The 17,271-nt window shown below is 37.6% G+C and overlaps 3 protein-coding genes across 3 annotated transcripts in view; 2 read left to right on the top strand and 1 right to left on the bottom strand.

Annotated features, from left to right (window-relative positions):
* The window catches only part of Nau (myogenic-determination protein nautilus), a 57,774-nt gene that overhangs the window by 29,815 nt on the left and 10,688 nt on the right, over nucleotides 1-17,271 (bottom strand). Inside the window, exon 4 of the mRNA XM_071771318.1 lies at nucleotides 13,723-13,801. Within this exon, the coding sequence (XP_071627419.1) occupies nucleotides 13,723-13,801 (79 nt within the window). The remainder of the gene's footprint in view (nucleotides 1-13,722; nucleotides 13,802-17,271) is intronic.
* LOC139808609 (glucose dehydrogenase [FAD, quinone]-like) lies at nucleotides 676-3,393 on the top strand. Its single transcript, XM_071770774.1, has 4 exons — nucleotides 676-741; nucleotides 840-1,031; nucleotides 1,168-3,025; nucleotides 3,115-3,393. The coding sequence occupies exons 3-4, from the start codon at nucleotides 1,253-1,255 to the stop codon at nucleotides 3,259-3,261; spliced, it is 1,920 nt and encodes a 639-aa protein (XP_071626875.1). The 5' UTR covers nucleotides 676-741; nucleotides 840-1,031; nucleotides 1,168-1,252; the 3' UTR covers nucleotides 3,262-3,393.
* On the top strand, nucleotides 4,512-7,376 carry LOC139808608 (glucose dehydrogenase [FAD, quinone]-like). The gene is made up of 2 exons (XM_071770773.1): nucleotides 4,512-6,722; nucleotides 6,814-7,376. The coding sequence occupies exons 1-2, from the start codon at nucleotides 4,935-4,937 to the stop codon at nucleotides 6,961-6,963; spliced, it is 1,938 nt and encodes a 645-aa protein (XP_071626874.1). The 5' UTR covers nucleotides 4,512-4,934; the 3' UTR covers nucleotides 6,964-7,376.

The following is a 17,271-nucleotide window of genomic DNA, read 5'->3' on the forward strand; positions in this document are numbered from 1 at the left end:
CGCAGTGCCTCTTCAATCTGATGTAAAAAAATGCATCAATATGAAATCAAGATTGCGCACGGTGATGTAACGAAAAAACAACACTTTTAAAAAAAATCTCTACATGTACACTCCATACACATACATACATGATGTGCAAAATCCGACCGAGCAATCTCCCCGCAGTGCACATCGAGTTACGCAAATGCCGGCGGTATAGTACTGGAATCATAAAAAAAAACAGAAGTACTTTAAATGATATCTGGCTAAATAATCGGCGTAGGACAAGTTTTTTTTCTTTATTTGAAAGAGACCGTACTTTGAGATGGTATCAATGATTATGTTCGCCAATTTTTTTGTTAGGCGGTGATGGAAGACTGCAAATTTAAGGTTTTGGATATCTCAAATGCGTCCTTATTCAAAGCTGACCACGTCTTTGAGTATTAAACTGGATAAAAATTGAATAAAAAAAAGCACCTTATAGTAGAGAGTTTGCCCTGTAAAACTCTTTTCAAAAATTTTTTTACGCTAATTATTCGCTGAGTAATTACAGTTTAAAAATGGGCAAAAATTTACTGAGAAAAAGTAGTCCTCTAATTTTTTTGAGCAGTGTATATACAAATACGCGCTGCTACTTCCGGTTGAACAAGGCACTTCCGGACCTCGAATCTCAACAAACTATCTTTTTTTACTTTCAGGGATCTTAAAGATTGCCCTCGCACTTATACCTCTTGACACAAAACGCAGGAAGGACCACTAACGGTATTTAATTACATATATTCAAGTACGCGCTGCTACTTCCGACTAAACGAGGCACTTCCGAACCTCAAATCTCAATAAACTATTTTTTTTACTTTCAGGGATCTTAAATATTGCCCTCACACTTGTACCTTTTGGAACAAAACGCATGTTAATTTTCGCTCCAAGAACGCGTTAAACTTTAACTATATACGTGGCTACAAAAATATGCAATAAAAAATAGGGGGTGTAAATTGAAAAATTTGAAGCGACCCTGACTTGACCTTAACGACTCCACAAAAAGTCTAACACCAGTCAGTAAATATATCTTCTTAAATCCTACAACTTTTGTCTAAAACATTTCTTCCAAAAATGATATTTTTTCCGTGATAATTCAATGTTTCGATCTTTTTATTACACCCTGCATAAAACGCACACTTAAAATTACAGGCCAGGTATATATGACGAGCATCTAGGCACATTTCCTGTTATTACACATTATTCAACATATTTAAAGGCCAATTATTATTCAAATATGCTGAACAAGATTCCGAGTCTCTTCCACGTTCTCAGTATCGGTACTATAATCAACTCGTTACATGGACACCCATACTACAACAGTCTTCATGGCAATAGTAATAACGGATGGACGATGCAAAAATTACTAAGCTCAACTATTGACTTCTTGAAGCAGAATCGACAATATGTAGAACAAGAATTACCGGATATGACACCCCAGTTTGGGGACAGATACGATTTTATAGTGATCGGCGCTGGTACAGCTGGAGCAACCATAGCCGCAAGACTAAGCGAAGTGCCACAAATTAAAGTACTGCTGATCGAAGCTGGTTCCCGTGAAAACCTTTTTATGGATATCCCAGTATTCGCTATTGTCCTCCAGACAAACAATAAAATAAATTCGAACTATCGGACTAAATCATCCAACAAGTACTGTCGGGGCATGAAAAATAATAGTTGCCATTGGTCGAGTGGAAAAGTAGTCGGTGGCAGTAGCGTGCTAAATTTTATGATAGCAAGTAGAGGCGGCGCCGAAGATTACGATCGCTGGGCCGAGATGGGAAACGAAGGCTGGGCATATCAGGACGTTCTCCAGTACTTCAAAAAACTGGAAACAATGGATATTCCAGAGCTGAAATCGGATATTGACTATCATGGTACCAATGGACCAGTACATATCGCATACCCGTCATTTCATACTCCGTTAGCAAAGGCCTTTCTAAAAGCTGGCAAGGAGCTAGGATATCCACTAGTAGATTACAACGGAAAGAACGAAATAGGATTCTCATATCTGCAAAGCACAATCATGAATGGCACTCGCATGAGTAGCAATAGGGCATACTTGCATCCCGTGCACGGTCGCACCAATCTTCACTTGACTCGTGAGAGTACGGTGACAAAAGTGCTAATCGATCGTATTACAAATCGAGCAATCGGCGTAGAATTCGTCAAGCATAACCAAAGAATACGTGTGTTCGCGAACAAAGAAGTGATTCTATGTGCAGGTGCCATTGGATCACCGCAATTATTAATGCTCTCCGGCATCGGACCAGCGAAACATCTTTCCGAACTAGGCATAAACGTAATTCAAGATGCGCCAGTCGGCGATAACCTCATGGACCATCCAGTCTTCTTTGGATTGACATTTACAACAAACGCAGCGTTCGGTTTACAGTTCTTCGATCTGATAAATCCTATTAATCCGCATATATTGGACTTTATAATAAATCGAACGGGATTATTTACGATTCCGGGCGGGTGCGAGGCCCTCGGTTTCGTCAACACAAAACACCCAGAAAAAAATAATAATTTACCAGACATCGAATTATTGTTTAGTGGTGGTGCAATGAAAGATATTATTTTCCCAAGGATATTGGAACTTAATGATCCTATAACTCGAAAATGGGATAAGTACAGTGGCAGCAATGGCTGGTCTGTTTTACCAATACTATTGAAACCTAAAAGTCGCGGTAGAATAACATTGTTAGCTAACGACGTTAATGTTAAACCAGAGATTGTGCCAAATTATTTCGATGATCCAGACGACGTCAGGACAATGATTGCTGGGATTAGAACTGCATTAAGTATTGGTCGGACAAAGGCGATGCAGGCGCTCAATTCTCAGTTTTTAAACATTACTTATACTGAATGCAACAATTACGAATATGACTCCGACGCTTATTGGGAATGCGCAATAAGGATTCTCGCAACGACACTTTATCACTACTGCGGCAGTTGTAAAATGGGACCTAGGGGAGATCCGACTGCTGTCGTCGATCCCAAATTAAAGGTATTTGTTTGTAAATACGTATTAGAATATTTATGCGGGATATCATAATCAGCAGTGTGCTTTATAAATTCATATGTAATATTTTGCAGGTTATTGGCATTGAAGGATTACGAGTAGCAGATGCGTCCATTATGCCCGAAATTATATCGGCGCACCTAAACATTCCTGTTTATATGATCGCCGAAAAAACGGCAGATATGATCAAAAAAGATTGGGGTTACTTGGAACAGTCATAATTATAATAAACTTTTATAAAGTAATTTTATTATTTTTTACTCACATGCATATTTACTTTGTAATAACGACGATAATATAAATGCTCATATTTGATACATTATTTGTGAGGTATCATTTAAAAAGAAACTGTATTTAAAAAGATATTCAAGTATTAGTTTATTTCAAAAATTCAAATCACTAGTAATTTTACTTATTACATGGGCACACGTACTATAACAGTAATTACAACAATGATATCAGCTGATCAAAGTTGTTGAAATTACTAAAATTAGCTATTGGAGTGAATAATGTCTTGAAACAAAATCAACATTATTCAAATCAAGAAATACTGGACAAGACACCGCAGTTCGGACATACTTTTGATTTTATAATAATTGGCGCCGGTACGGCTGGAGCAACCATAGCCGCAAGACACTTCTCAAATCAAGGTACTGCTGATCGAAACTGGTTTCCACGAGAACTTCTTTGTGGATATCTCGGTGTATACTCACATCCTGCAGTTCAACATCAATTGGAACTATCGAACCAAATCGCCCAACAGCTATTATCGTGGCATGAAAGGTAACAGATGCTTTTGGCAAAAGAGAAAAGTAGCCGGTGGCAATAGCGTCAGAGTTTCTAGTTATTTAATTAACTGCAGAATACACAGAATCCAAGATCTTAATTTTGCTTAACTTTTTAAATTCATAATTATATAATGTTCATCATAAAAGAGCTGAATCACTGCTAATTATCCTCTGAAACTCAAGGTGTAATGAACATTAAATAGAAATTGAGCCGTGCTTATATATCCGTTATTACTTTATTAAATACTTATTATATCTGTTATTATTAGATTTAGTTAATCATTATATATAGGAATTTATTTTTTTCTTTTATCATTATATTGTGTAGCGTTATAAATATTTAGTAACGTCTATACATTATAATAATAAGTAAGCCTTAAACAAAACTTTTCGTTCAATAAATTCGTGACTCGAATATCGAGTAGGAAAAATATATCAGTATTACGTGACACTGACAATAATCACTTGAAAGTCATTATTTTGCTGTGATTAAAAGATGAATTGCGATAAAGTTACAAGTTATTTGATAATATCACGACCATCGACCTATATGGACTGCGCGATCCCTTCTTTACTCGTATATGAAACACGTCCTAAAATATGGCGTATGTGCGACCAATCTCTCTCTTTTCAACCAATATTACGGTGTTGGATAGAAAGAGATGGATATTGGCCGTAATCGCGTGCTGACCTTGCTGTCCTTCTTACGCAATGATGTACGCTTTCGACTTGCGTCGCGCAGTCCATGTCCATACTATAGATCGATGATCGCGATAATGAGTCTGGCCTTGGATCGAGTTATGTTGACTGATGAACTGGTAACTAAATCAAAATATGTATCGAAGAAATACATAAAATGACACGAAATTTCGTTTGAACATGCGTGGAAATTTAAACAGGAACCTATGATAAGATTCAACTCGGAGGAATTCGACTGGGAGATTAATGACAGATACAATGTTCTACTTTATCATACGTCTACATTCGTACTGACCTGATATTTGTATTACAAATACATCTTAATGCAAGCACATATAACGGGCAGTTAAGCACACACTTCTTTATTATTGCGTATTGTTCTTTCACTGTTCAAACCCTATTTCGATATGATGAGAAAAGTGACGTTCTTTCTTCGTGTTCTTACTTTAAGTATCATAATCGGCCTATTACAGTCTCAAAGACAATCGCCGTCGAATTGGTATCGTAGACTTTATGACAACAATACGAGCGGATCAAAATTGATAAACTTGAGCATTGGAACATTGAATTTCTTGAAGCAAAACCAACGTTTTCGAAGTCAAAAAGGATTGCATTTGACACTGCAAGATGGAGATACGTTTGATTTCATTGTGATTGGTGCCGGCACGGCCGGCGCTGCAATATCAGCGAGGCTGAGTGAAAATCCTCACATCAAAATATTACTGATCGAAGCTGGATCCAACGACAGCTTTTTCACGAACATTCCTATGATGGCTCCCATCTTATCTCTAAACAACAAAATCAATTGGAAGTACAAAACTAAGCCATCCAATAAGTATTGTCTTGGTATGAATGATAACAGTTGCGCTTGGTCGGCGGGAAAAGTAATCGGCGGCAGTAGCGTGCTAAATTTTATGATAGCAACTAGAGGCGGCGCCGAAGATTACGATCGATGGGCCGAGATGGGGAACGAAGGCTGGGCATACAACGACGTTCTCAAATATTTTAAAAAGCTGGAAACAATAGATATCCCGGAGCTGAAATCGGATATTCTCTACCATGGTACCGATGGACCAGTACATATCACGCACCCGTCATTTCATACCCCGTTGGCAGAGGCATTTCTAGAAGCCGGCAAGGAGCTGGAATATCCACTAGTAGATTACAACGGGAAGAACGGAATAGGATTCTCATATTTGCAGACCACGATCATAAACGGCACTCGCATGAGCAGCAATACGGCATATTTGAAGCCCGCGCGAGATCGCAACAATCTTCACGTAACTCTTGAGAGTACGGTGACAAAAGTGCTGATCGATCGTATCACAAACCGTGCAGTCGGCGTGGAGTTCATAAAAAATGATCGAAATATCTCCGTGTTTGCGAGTAAAGAGGTGATTCTGTGCGCAGGTGCAATTAAATCACCCCAATTGTTGATGCTTTCCGGAATTGGACCAGCAAAACGTCTTATGAAACTAGGCATAAACGTTATCCGAGATGCGCCAGTCGGCGAAAATCTTATGGATCACCTAATGTTTTATAGATTGGCATGGAAAATAAACACATCGATAAGTTTACAACCACTCGGACTGTTAAATCCTATTAATCCATATGTAGCAGACTTTTTAATAAATCGAACAGGACCGTTAACGACTCCGGGCGGATGCGAGGCTCTCGGTTTTGTCAACACAAAACATCCAGAGGAACATCGCAGTCTACCTAATATCGAATTATTGTTTATTGGTGGTACACTTAAAGATATTACTATTCCATTAATGTTAAATCTTAAAGATCGAATATCTCGTGAGTGGACTAAATATAGTGAGAGCTATGGCTGGGGCATTGGGCCAATATTGTTGAAACCAAAAAGTCGTGGACGGATAACGTTATTGGCTAATGACATTAATGTTAAACCAGAGATCGTATCGAATTATCTCGACGACCCAGACGATATGAAGACAATGATTGCTGGGATTAGAACTGCGTTAAGTATTGGTCGCACAAAGACGATGCAAGCGTTCGATTCTCAATTGTTAAACATTACTTATACGGAATGCAACAATTACGAATATGACTCTGATGCTTATTGGGCATGCGCGATAAGGATGATATCTTCCTCGATTTTTCATTATTCTGGAACTTGCAAAATGGGAGCGAGAAGAGACCCGACCGCTGTCATCGATCCTAAATTAAAGGTACTTGCTGAAGAACGCACTGGAGTGTTTACACATAGTATAATAAGTGATATGTAAGTAATGATATGAGTTCATGTGCAATGTTTTTCAGGTAATCGGTATTCAAGGATTGCGAGTAGCAGATGCATCTATTATGCCCGAAATTGTATCGGGACATCTAAGTATACCTGTTTACATGATCGCCGAAAAAGCTGCAGATATGATCAAAGAAGAATGGGGATACTTAAAAAAGTCACAATAGACATGTATATTTTTCAAAGTTATTGCACCATTTTGCAATTTCTATAAGTAGCACGTTAATTTAGTATTACAGCGGTGTTGATTGATATCGTAGGTGAAATAAATTTTCAAGATTTCCAAATAAGTAACATTACTATTTGTTTCTGCAATATAGATTTTACTTTTGTCACAAACCACATGTGTATCAGTGTTTTGCGAATCAAATAACTTGATCGAAGAAGAATTTCTTCATAAGCTGTTACAGAGCAAGCATGTACACAGTGCACGTGATGCGAGTTGGCATGGCTGAAGCTTTCACACGCCTGAAGTAACCATATCATGACAACTTGTCGACAGTGATAGAATTCTACTACTACTCGGGCAACGAGAAACCAAATGGTAAAACTACAGGAAAGCGCCTTATGCGCCTGCAAACTCGAGTCTGTGATTTCTAAAAGTAATTAGTTATTTAGATAATTGATTTATATATATAACTATAAAATATATAATGAATTAACTTGATAATCCTTCTATTAAAACTAAAAGAAAATTGAAAAATTAAATCAAATTTGGACCGCGATGACGTTTCTCGCGATTTGCGCTAAAGCGAATAAGATGTTTTAACGAATGTATAGAATCGATAAAGATCGTTTAGCGACATTATTGCATACACGTGCAGATTCCGAAGCTGAGATTGAATTAAATCGATCGATTGATCGATTTATTAAAAATTATGATTTTTAACGAACCGTTCAACGCCGGTCATCGCGTGCGTGCGTGTCGAGTTGCGCGCTCGTGCACACACGGGACTCGCACGCACACACGCGCGCCATAGCACTCATCTATTTTCAGAATGTAGGCCAATTAATCCCGCCGCATTTTCGGCACGGAGGAAAAACGAAAACATTACAAGTGTCTCACGGAAATAGCCGCGGGGATAAATGTCCAAGTACCGGTCGCTCTCCGCTCTCTCGCGCTCTTCCTCGCTCTCTCGTTCCTTCTTCGCTAGCGAGGGTAGTGTCGCATAAACGCAATAATTTAATATAGAACATATGTAAGAGTACCCTGGTTACTTCGACGCACTGCCACCCTGAGAGTCACTTGCGTGCATGATATGTAGACGTTTGCGCGATGATAAACAGGAAATTCTATTACTTATTTGCGTGCCGTATCCTAATTATATATCCTTAATTAGATTTTAATCTCGATTTTTTTCTCACATTTTACGTTCACTAATATGTTTCTAATGTTTTTTTTTTATTTATATTACATATATTACATATATCTATATTTATATTAATAATTTAACGCGTGTATTTTATCTAATTTAAGGGAAGCGCGTGAAATCGATTAACAAGAATTCATCAACTAACTCGTAACGATATCTCCGGTCCATTTTGCATTAAGTGTAGGCAGAACACATCAAGAGGCTCTTGATCTAGATGACGATGGCTCTAATGGCGTTTACACGGGCAATATTCAGCGTTTACGAGCAGATTAACGACACGCGTAGTAGATGAAAGTGTGTTTTGGATAGAAGTGTTGAGAAACACACTGTTACGTGACGAGAAATAAATTTGTTAACATTTAATGGCACATATGAGCGACAGGTATCGTTATCATGACATTTTACGATCCAGATTAGAATAGAGTAGAGTAAATTAAATTGATAACAGTCTTTGTGTTAAACGTCATCAACTCGGAATCGAGTAAATGCGTGTGAAATGAATTCCATGCTGAACGGAGAGTGAATATTAATCGATACGTACAATAAGTGCAAATCACAAATTTGAAATAAGTATTATAGTTTGATACGCACAGTCAAATAAACTTATCGAACAATTGCATTCGAACACAATGGGATTCTTTATAAGTCTATGTAAACTAATGCACACTAAAACAAACACATATTGGAAACAAAAATCCGGCAACAGGTAATCAAGACTTGACAATTAAGTCAAGTTTTAAGTAATCTTAAATCTAGATGAAAATTATTTTTGAATTTTATCTGATAGGTATATGTGAATTTAGTGTAATTCATGCATTCGCGTTTATACTATAATGAATCAAATTCCGAGTCCCCATTCAATCGTTTTCTATATTTCTTTCATGCTCTTCTGATTTCGATAACGCGATAATTCCTCAAAATAAATGCCGTTTCGCCGAGTGAGCGTAAGAAAGACACTGGATAGACGATCCGCGTATTTCATTCATCATGGAAATTGACAGCGCGACGCACGTCTTTTTGACACGATCGACAGTGCGATCCTTTTTTTCCTCCTTTCTCTTTTTATACGAGCATTTATGGGCTGACGAAGTGTCAGAGGGAACCTCGGATGGGAAGTCAATTACGAAGATCGAGGCCGCATTGTGGTGGCATCGAGGCAGCCTCTCTTGGCGTGCGAGCGATCGAAATTGCACAGGCGGTCGACCGGAAAATAGGGCCGCGCCCTCCAATGTGCGGTCTCCTGCCTCCCGAATAATTTATCCCAAAACGCGTCGCGTCTTCGATGGCATCGTCGAGAGAGGCGAAGGGACGAGAGAGAAGCGCCCGAAAAAGCGGACCGACGGGGAGAATGGTACACCGTGTGCATCATGCGAAAACTTGGTCTGCCGAGAGGATCGATTGTCAGAAGGCGACCTGACCGCAAGCTATTGACAAGAGGATTAATCTCAGATCCGTATTGCAGATCGCGTGATTGATAAACGTTGAAAGTAGGCAGCAGCACGTAAACGACGGATAAACATCGCGAGACGAAATATCTAGACATCTTTTCAACTCTATTAAATTTCTTAATCAACCGAATATCACAAAAAGCTCGAATTCAATAAAATTGAATATTTTCAAGAAACGCACTTCAAACATCTTATGACGCAAAAAAAAATGTAAAATATATAAAACGTGTACAATGAGAAAACATCAAATACAATTCATAATGCAACATATATAAATATATATGATGTATTTAAATATAAATATAGACTATAAAATATGACTATAGATTGATAAATATGACTATAGAATGACTATAGAAAAAAGACAGTCACAAATATCGATTCATTTTCATCACGAAATAATTTCTTTCTACTGTCTCAGTAAAGCTATGATAAATTGATCAAAGCCTTCAAAGATTTATCATTTACCGAGAAAACATCAGAAAGTTATATCATTTTTTTTTTCAAAATACATAAATACATATTGATATTTTTAATACATTAAATAAATAAAATAAAAATGGAAATGTTAGTCTGTCATAAAAAGTATCTTCGTAAATAAAGATTCGCAATACCGGTTTGATGGAGGTTATTGCCTTCGCGATATCAAGGCTTATTCACAGTATACGTTTGACTACCAACACGGAAAGGGCGGGCAGGCACCAGATGCGACAAAGCATTTTTTTTTAACCCTTTCGCTTTCAGGGCGTTGCGCAAACTTTTAATAGAGTTTAAAGCATACGGGCGGAATTAAGTTTTTAATTTCAAAGCCAAAGTAAAGTGTTTAGAAACTGGACAATAAAAGGCTAGAAGCCTTTTAACTTACGAAGATAATAATCGAGGAACAAGAAAATTATCGTGACGAGTGAATTATCGTGGAATTCAAAGATGCAAAAAACATTAGTTAAGCTAATCGCAAAAATTTTTATAAGCAATATCAAGAAATTAAACTAATACACGAAAAGAACAATTTTGTTGAAGTATCTAAAAATTTAAGATTACAGATCTTAAAATAATTATTATTGGACCATATATAAAAATAATTATGTAGAACGCTTAAGCATGCTGCAAAAAATTATGAAATAGCAACCAGTTTGAGCGTCCTACATAATTATTTTAAAATGTAACAAAATTATTTTAAGATCTGTATCTAGCTAAATTATTAGATACTTCAGCAAAATGGTGTTTTCCGCATAAATATTGAGTCTGACTCATCAAAACAATTTTTATTCGCTGTCGGCGTAAAGCTGATCAAATAAAATTCCACCCTATATTAATAAATATACAAAGTAAATCTCGTAAAACAAGATATATTAAATAAATCAGAAGACATTTTGTTAATCACGCGCGCTGTTAACTAGACCAAGTTTAAAACATTTCGATTCAATTAAAATAATTTAATTTAAGATAATTTTCTCAACTTTTTTTACATCAGAGAAATAAGAAAAATGATTACTGTTTCATCAATGCAAAATTACTTCCTCATGTATTATATAAAAAAAATGCAAAAGTTTTATTAGGTACATCGCGCATTTTTCAGCCAAATAAGTGCAAACAGTCTCTTCGGTCATCTCTTATTTAATTTTATTCAACTCGCTTCTACATCCGAGTACGAACGAAATGATACTCTGTCCGATTATTCGGATTCTGCGCGCCAACTCGCCCTGCTCTTTTAGCACAGCTCGCTAACGCGAGCGCGTCGGATAGTCTCATCAGTTTCCGAAGATTTTCGGTTGTACGTGGCGCGATATATCGCCTTTGCGCGCACGAACGTGCGAGCGACCGCGGGAAGAAATGTTGCACCGCAGAAGCGCGCACGGGTGGGCTATCTATAGCGGCGAGTGTAACCGAACGGAGACTCGGATGTCACTCAAGGATGACAAAACTCATTAATACCGATCTGCTTAATGCCCCGTCTCGTGTCCGACATTAATCTGCTTAAAAATACCTGCCGGGGTGCGCGCGAGTGACCCGCCATTTTAGATCGTCCGTGTCGGTTTACTTTGTAAGTCGCGCGTCGGGACCTCCGCTCCCGGAGATCACGCGACACGCACGAAACACGCGCCGATCCTAACGTTAACACTCGCGCGGGCTGTCGCCTTCGCTCTGAAGATAGGTACTCCCCGAGAAACTACGGCGAAGCGGCAGCTTGAAAAGGAAACGGAAACGACGGAAATTTCGATCGTGGTCGAGTCTTATCACTTCCGTTTGCGCGCCGTTAAACTATTTCAGATGAGTTCGTGCGACTGATCGTGACGATATTATTTTTATATCTGACCTATTGCCACTGATAACATACCAATATCACTGTATGATAGAGATTTATGGTTTCGATATACCTACAGTAAACCCCCGTAAAACACAGGGGATATGTTCCGTGTTACATAAATCTGAGTTACACGAGTCACATAAATTATATATATAAATTATGTATGTATATGGAAATATATATTTATAAAAGATGAGTTTATTATATAAGAAATGTAAAATGAATATTAAAATTAAATATATGTAACAGTAAAATATGTAAAATATGTTTTACTTCACTTTAAGACAAACAAATATTAAAATTTTTCTGTCGTATTATACAAATCTGTGTTATATGGGGGTCTACTGTGTATAGAATTATCAAACATTTTGATAATATTATCTCAATATTCTAAATACAGTTATCACTTTCAAGATTACTCAATCATAATTATATCTTGAAAAATCTTTGTAATATAATACACACTTCTTAAATTAACAATATGTTAATTTAAGTTTCAATTTCTTCAACATAATTTAGATCTTTAACACCTTCACCGCCATGACGTTCACTGGCCATGACGGTGATCGACATTGGAGCTTTCCGTTTATGCCTTATCAGCCATCGGTGACCGTCATGGAGTGACAGTCAAATAAATAACTCAACTTTTAAATACAAATTAATTTCAACTTACGTATTACAGATATATGCAATTTAATACTTACATGGGTAATTAATCAGTTGAGCAAACTAAAAAAAATGTCAATAACTTTGCGATAAATACTGTCTTTTCATTAAATTCTCGTTCAGTAAAAAATAATTCCAACTTTGTCATAGAATCTGTTAAAAGCACATTATATGATGGCCCTGGAGCATCTATATACATATATGTGCCAGAAAACTACACTTGTTCCCTTATTTTTACGGAAATACCGTCTATTTTTGCTCGACGTGCGCGCGAGACAACGAACGCAAATTTGATCTTATGGGCTCTTGAATCATGAGGCTGCAACTTGTATACTAATGCTGCCTTATGCGATGCAGATGTTGATGATTTTTTGCGTGACAGAACGAGCGACGAGAATTCGAGGGACTCTAAGGACACACGGTGCACTAATCATTTCGCCATTTCTTCTGCAAATGAATACGCGCCACAGAAGGATACCATACGATCTTTCTTCTAACGACCTTTCTTTTGCCACGTGCACTCCATAATAATAAAGAACGTAATCTAGCATCCATACGAGATCACAGATGCATTATTAAAGCAACATAAAATGTACGTAATTAATAACTCCTCCCTTTAGTTCATAATTTGTTACGACAGTATAAAATAGGTTAATATTTACTAAAAATAACTAAAATTTTTGTTTTAATTGGAATGTTAATTACCAAGAAAATATACATCTAGTAAAAAAATTTTAAATCTAAGGTGTATTTTTTCTCTACGTTGAATATTGCACGGTACAGTCCCCACTAATGCAATATTTAATCACGGTATTTTTTTATTAATAATGTCATATTTATTGCAATATCCAAAGTTGAACTGACTGCCGTATAATTATTCTCGCCACAGTCACTGTTACATCATTATTAAAGCAACAGTTAAAATTATCGTTGCAATAACCGGCGTTTCAGTACCGTTTCTTTGTTATATAATTCATAGACACATAGACACACAATTCTAGTCACAGCCTCAGGAAGATGCGTCACGAAGCAAAGGGAGTTAGCAAGCGTCTCGGCGTTAAGTACTTTCCCCCGAGAGCCTAAATTTGTAAGCAACCGTACGCAGGGTGAAACGCGAGTAATACCACTCACCGTTAATTGGTTGAAACCTTGCCAAAGGATCCGAGAATTGCCGAAGTCTGTCCGTCACGTACTGCGGCGATTCTCCATTCTGTAAATAAGAGAACAAATGTAGAGTGTCTCTCTCTCTCTCTCTCTTTCTCTCTCTCTTTCTGAATGTAGCTGTTTCGTCGTGTGCACGACGCGATGTTTCATCTCGCGACGCAAATGAAACGAGGCACATCGCGAGCATATCATTCGTGATGGAGGTCGAGCAAGCGTACTCGAGAATAATGGATTCTCAATAGAGGGGATTAGGGGAGACGACGGATTCGAAATAAATCGACTAACATATTGCGGGAATACCTCCCGATAGGAAAGCATCGATCGCGCTAACTCTTCGCTTGATTTCCCGGGTAAATAATAATAAGTCCTGATTTTAATTGCGCTTTCTAGATTTCGTTCCTTTTCTCTCCTCTTTCTCCAAAGGCAGATATTTATTTTGTTCTTTTACAATTTCATAAAATTATTAAGAATGTTCAATTATATCAAGAGATACGGTAGTGTTTTTGGAAAAATAAGTCTAATCGCACGTATCAAGACTTAGCTTGTAGAATCCCGAAATGAAGCAAAATATATCTTGATTTTTATTATACTAATAATATCTATTTGCTTCTCATTAATTTTAAAACAAGACTATTTTATATACAAAAAAATAGAAAGAAAGTGTATCTTGCGCATCTTTTCCCTTTGTTAAATTTACATTCGCGTAATGAAATTCTCTTCGTTTCGCTTTTGACGGTGACTCGACTGTTTAACGCGATCCAAATACGTCTGTGAAGCAATCGTATTCCAAAGAAAACGCGTTCACTATACAAGCATTCTTTGCAAAGCAATATAGAGCAAAGTACGCTGACAGTGCAATAATGTCAATTCTATTTTCTCGTTTAAAATTGTAGCATTGTTGATTTAATATTTGTTAATACTTGTTAATTATAATTCAAGAAAACATGACCTAATTATTTGTTTATATCATAAATTAGCCATTCATTTTATTAATAACCATGTATCAGACCGGTCAGTTGCTTTTCTCGCCATAGGCCACCAAACAGACAATTTATCTTGTGTCTATTTTAGTTTATTATTTGTTTGTAAAGATATTTTTACATGGCGGAAACAGAGACGGTTTTAAGGACCGTAATTTTTAAGAAATTTTAAATGGAATAAGAAGGAGGATGATAAACATAGCCTTCTTCATTATTTCTTCACAAAAGATACGAATCGAAAATTTACTGTAGCACACTATAAAACTGTAAATATCTTCATTTTTCATTGAGAATATTAATTGACGTGAAAACGCGTTTGACAAATACAAAATAGTGAAAACAGAAGGATAAAACTGAAAAATACAAAGTCCGAGAGTGATATACATATATATATATATATATATATATATATATATATATATCGAAGATACATAGATCGCAATATCAATAAACGTCTTTACAGTTTTGTTCCAAATTGCTAAAATCATTCGAATAAAGCGTGATGTGCCCTAATCGCCCGAAACTTCGTGTGACGTAGAGAATTAATCTCTGCTAAGTCACAGCGAATACGAATTCCGGTTATATTCGAATGAACCATTAACCCGACCGTGCTTCAGTTTATCCTATGGTCGAGGATCATCCTGCATCAGATATTCGCGAGCGAAGCGTGACGGCGATAGGCGGGAAGCGGCGAAGGGTGGAATCGCTGGAATTATCGTTACCCAATTTGCTTCTCCGACGCCGCGCAGCCCGTTCTCGAAGTTCGCGAAATTGGGTCACCGCTGGCGCATCGGCAGGCAGAAAGCGCATCGACGGATGCGCAAATTGAAAATCGAATGCACCGCACATTTATTCACCGTTCCCCGTTGTTTGGGTCAATAGCGTTACAAATATATATACAACGATCGCTACAAAACGATCACTTTCGCCGGGTCTATTTGTGCTGCACAATCTTGAACGCGATTTCTATATAACGGCTATATAATATTTGCCTTTATCATTTCTTCTGTTAAATTAATTCAGATTTTTAAAAAAATACTGCCATGTTGTAGAAAAGATAATCCATTTGAAAATATTTCTTGTTATGTAATTACGCTTTAACAATAATATAAATTGTTTTACACATTTACGCATCATTACTTTTTTTAAGACATGGTAATATTTATAAAAATATTTAAAAAAAAAAGGAAAAGTAAGAAGCTAAAACAACTATATAAAAATATGGTTTTTTAAATTAAAATCATTAATAAGATACGTATAAAAGCTTATTAACATTATTATATTCCGGCTTCGTCCGAAGAGTAATGCAGCCTCTCTAAATAATGAAAATGCACTATGACAAGCCGACTGAAGCTGTCTCTAGCCTTGTCGTCCAAGTACTTGAGTTACCAACGTATATGCCAAGAGAGCCATATGCAGGATGATTCACGACGATGCGGCATAAATTTAGGATTTGCACTCCGACATAATTTCATAATGAGATTGATCTAAACACGGTTGCTATCTCGAGAATTACAGAACTATGGTTTACGCTGCGAAAAAAGATTATGAGCAACATGCCAGAGGTGAGATAGGAATGCTCGCAGAAATATCTAAACACCGATTGACGAGGCATTCCATTGGGGATTGAGCTTCGAAGAATATTTCTCGATGTTCGAATTCGCCACATTCGTTTCAGAAATCACAATCCGCGCGTTTTGCCATCCGCGTAATCGCTAATACCTCGCGTCGCATTCAATTAATCCGGCCACGTTCGAGAGCCCTTTCGAACGGCTCCCGTGATGCGCATTACATAGCGTCCTAATACAAACCATGTAATCACGCCACGTAATCATGACATAATTGCGGTAACGCGCGTGACTGTGAGCGGTGCGCGAATTCGGCTCTAATTAGACGATAAAATCGTGCAGCATAAGCCGGTGAGACGACGTCGCCGAAGATGACAGAGAAGGAGAAGGAGGAGGAAAGAAGAAACTTTTACCTTCATAGCAGAAGATAGTAAACCAGGAAAGCAATTATTTTTGTTCACAACCAAAGCCTGTAAGGTGATTACGAGTAAATTAGATTTACATGGACAACTTCGATATAAGCTTGATAATCAATTAAACATTTTGGGTACATTTTTGTACGTAATTTCCCTTAAGTACGGAATCATCCGTCTTCTGGGATGCGGAGAAAGAAGAACCGAGAAAAACGCGTCCCTCATATCGTCTTTAATGAATATTTATAACGGCAGCACACGGCGCAGAACAATTTTTCGTCGGTCGACTTATGCTATCCCGGCGGTCGTCGTAAACCCCAAAGGATACGTCGCGTCGACTCGAGCCTCGATTTAGGGTCGCGCGCAAGCTGAGAGGGCTTTACCGAAACAAAATGCTCCCGAGTCGAAACGAGGACCGTTACTTTTACCAATCGTAGATTCTGGGAGCGACATACGCGTAAGCGTCTCACCGCCCGGGCGTACAAGGGACATGAAAACGCGTTAATGTACCCGCTGGGTAGCAGGCGCGATAATGCATCCGCGGATCGCGACGAC

Source organism: Temnothorax longispinosus, chromosome 2, assembly GCF_030848805.1.
Source record: "Temnothorax longispinosus isolate EJ_2023e chromosome 2, Tlon_JGU_v1, whole genome shotgun sequence".
In the NCBI taxonomy this organism is placed as follows: Eukaryota; Metazoa; Arthropoda; class Insecta; order Hymenoptera; family Formicidae; genus Temnothorax; species Temnothorax longispinosus.